Source organism: Dermacentor andersoni, chromosome 2 (assembly GCF_023375885.2).
Source record: "Dermacentor andersoni chromosome 2, qqDerAnde1_hic_scaffold, whole genome shotgun sequence".
Lineage (NCBI taxonomy): Eukaryota > Metazoa > Arthropoda > Arachnida > Ixodida > Ixodidae > Dermacentor > Dermacentor andersoni.
The window spans coordinates 223,352,326-223,355,153 of record NC_092815.1 but is presented as its reverse complement, the minus strand read 5'-3'; the positions used below and the strand labels follow the sequence as shown (position 1 = coordinate 223,355,153).

At 45.5% G+C, this 2,828-nt stretch overlaps 1 protein-coding gene across 1 annotated transcript; it reads right to left on the bottom strand.

Annotated features, from left to right (window-relative positions):
• Positions 1-342: 342 nt before the first annotated feature.
• LOC140216227 (P2X purinoceptor 7-like) lies at positions 343-1,724 on the bottom strand. The gene is made up of 3 exons (XM_072286625.1): positions 1,498-1,724; positions 890-1,105; positions 343-502 (listed from the first exon to the last, which is right to left on the bottom strand). The coding sequence occupies exons 1-3, from the start codon at positions 1,695-1,697 to the stop codon at positions 346-348; spliced, it is 573 nt and encodes a 190-aa protein (XP_072142726.1). The 5' UTR covers positions 1,698-1,724; the 3' UTR covers positions 343-345.
• Positions 1,725-2,828: the final 1,104 nt, after the last annotated feature.

Here is a 2,828-nt window from a genome sequence, read left to right as displayed (position 1 = left end):
AATTGTCTGGTAAGAATAAATGAAGATGTGATAGGCAGAAGTGAGAATGGCAATGATTGAACAGATGAGATTACGTATAGCCCTTCTATTCACTGAACTTGAAATATTCTACCAGTCTATGCTATCATGTCAGCTGTAGATGTGTAGGCCACAAGTGATGCAGACCTTGGTCGTGGCCCTGTTAGCAATAATGCTATATATTTTGTGAATAAAAACTATGTATTTTCCAATTTGTTGAGAAGGCAATTTGTAACTTCATGTGCAATGCAAATTTCATGTCTGAACCATCTTCTTGTTACACAGCATTGCAGCAGCACACACAGGCACATTTTGTTGACATTTTTTTTAATAATCCGGATATTTAAATCCTGTGTACATCTCAGATGGGAAGGCGTCCCTCACAGCAGCAACGACACAGCTGGGCAGCACCTTCCTGTTGCCCCGTCCTAGCCGATGCCACACCCACCGTGCAAATTGGCTGTATGCGGTGTATCTGTACCGCCTGAAAATAAATGAACAAGGTTAGGAGAATTTTAAAGATAACGCTAATTGGCGGCGGGTGATGCCTCCTGTAGCGTACAGCCGGCGTCAAAGTATAGGGTCCGCGGCTTACGAGGAAAGGCTGAATATTTCCATGACCCCTGCAGGAATCGCTGGTAATTCAATGTTGTCCGAGATACCGTGAACCGTAAATTTGTGACGCCGACTGCACGTCTCTCAAAGGTTACGCGCGTGCTACGATTGATGGGCTCGAACACTAACACGGAAGGTTGGACGGACGTATGTCGTGTTGCGAGGCGAGATCATAAATTGTTCCCGACCGAAAATCTAATATTGCGAACGTCGTGCTTTGAGTCGAGGCCGTGGTGGAAAAGGTGTAAATAAATACCTGTGGATTTCCGGGGCCTCTACAAGCGCCGGGCGGTCTTCCATGAGGGCGTAATACGCCACTTCAAGGGCATGCACGTTCAGGCAAGCCTGAACAAAGGTGGGGTGGCTTGTGATGCACGCCTCGTTGCCCCGGAGTGCGTCCACACGGTCAAGCTCTGTGCAGCACACCGACTCGCGCTGCGTCTCCATTGCCCTGCAGTGTCCACATTGGCACCTGCGATAATCGCGATACATGAAACGTGCGCTCTGCTGGCTCCGCACACTGCAATTCGCCGATGTTGCTGAGCATTGCAGTTCTGTTTTACAAACTGTAACCTGAGGGTAACATATATAAATAAACTGTCTGCTGTTAGACCGGCATATAAAGCAATTAGCCGTCGCTCATTCGAAAACCAGATGACCTGTAGGTACATCGAAGCATGGCAATTACCATACCTCTAAACACAACGGATACATAGCATATATATGCCGCAGCATTTGTTGCCCTTAAGACGTAGTGAAAATTGAGATTAATTATGACATGCGAAGAGTTGAGACCGCTACTACACACTACTGGTTAAATGCCGTGCAGACAACAACGTTGAACGCCGATTTGTTGTGTCTTACCATTGAACGTGGCCGATGCGAAGGTTTTGTTGAGGTTCGTCCTCGCCGTCGCCGGCCGCAATATCCGAGTCGCTGCTCTCCAGTGGGTCAAATTGAAAGTGATTGGCCACGTCTAATACGGCGGCGACTCCCACATGCAGGAAATCGTCGCCGCTGGACGACGAAAACGAGGACGACGACGACGATGATGGCGAGGACATGGCAAACCACGTGCAGGCGTAGCAGACGACTAGCAACATGAAGCTCGCGTGCCGGCGCGCCGCACGCTGGCTGCGCGTCAGAGCACATACGTCATGGCTTTTTGCGAACACGTGACCACTTTGTTTACACTCCCGGTTAGCCGTTTCGTTGCTCTCTGAAACCGAAACTTGGACTGGTCACTACAAAAAAGACTGCAAATAATTACCTGTCACGCTCTGAAGTAAATGAGGTCTCGTGCCGTGATTACTGGGTCATTAACTACTTATTAAAGCAGAAAAAACCACGTGGATTTTTTTTGTGTCAGTACTCCTTTAAACTATTCCATTTGGTTCATTTTTCTAACTTCTGCAGAGTTGCATTCCCAACTGTCATAGTTAACCGGCTCCCTTTTGATTCTTGCTTCCTAAAATATGCCATCCTGTCATGCAAATTTGGAAGGCCTTCTGTTAGCAATAGGTATTGTATTTCAAGACTATCAGTGCAATGTTGCACGAAGAAAACTATTTTTTAAGTAAATTATTGTTCAGCTTGATATCATAATACTACCGCATGGTTATTTAACTCTGCAAGAGACTGGTCTTGCCGTCCTACCAAGAGTGTATTCCATGGGTATTATTCTCTTTCTTTTGACATTAGTTTATGAGGCTCACAGATTTGTATCTGCGTCAACAATAACAACTGACACGGTCTCCTAATCTTGTGCAACATACACTACATTCAATCAGATAAAAGTGGCGTGTTTTGTCTCTTGGACCAGTCTGCTCAATGGTAGGAGGTCGAGACCACAATTGGGGATGGCTGGCCAAGATCTACGGTGTCTGTCCCGTGTTATGCATCTGACAATATTTCGTGATGGCAAGAATACATGTCAGACACCATGTAATCTTTCTAATTATTTTGCACAGAGTTATCAGCATGATATTATGCTTAATTCCATAAAGAGTACCTCCAGCAAGCAGTCTATATGTCTTTTGTTGCATATGGCAAAAAATTCCAACATCCTTTGAAGCATGCTCACTTGCTCTCTGATGCACAAAATGAAGAACGCTGCCTTCTCTATATTTATTAGCAACAACAAAGCCACTCTGGAAGCAATTATATACATACACAGCAACAGACACCAAAACCTA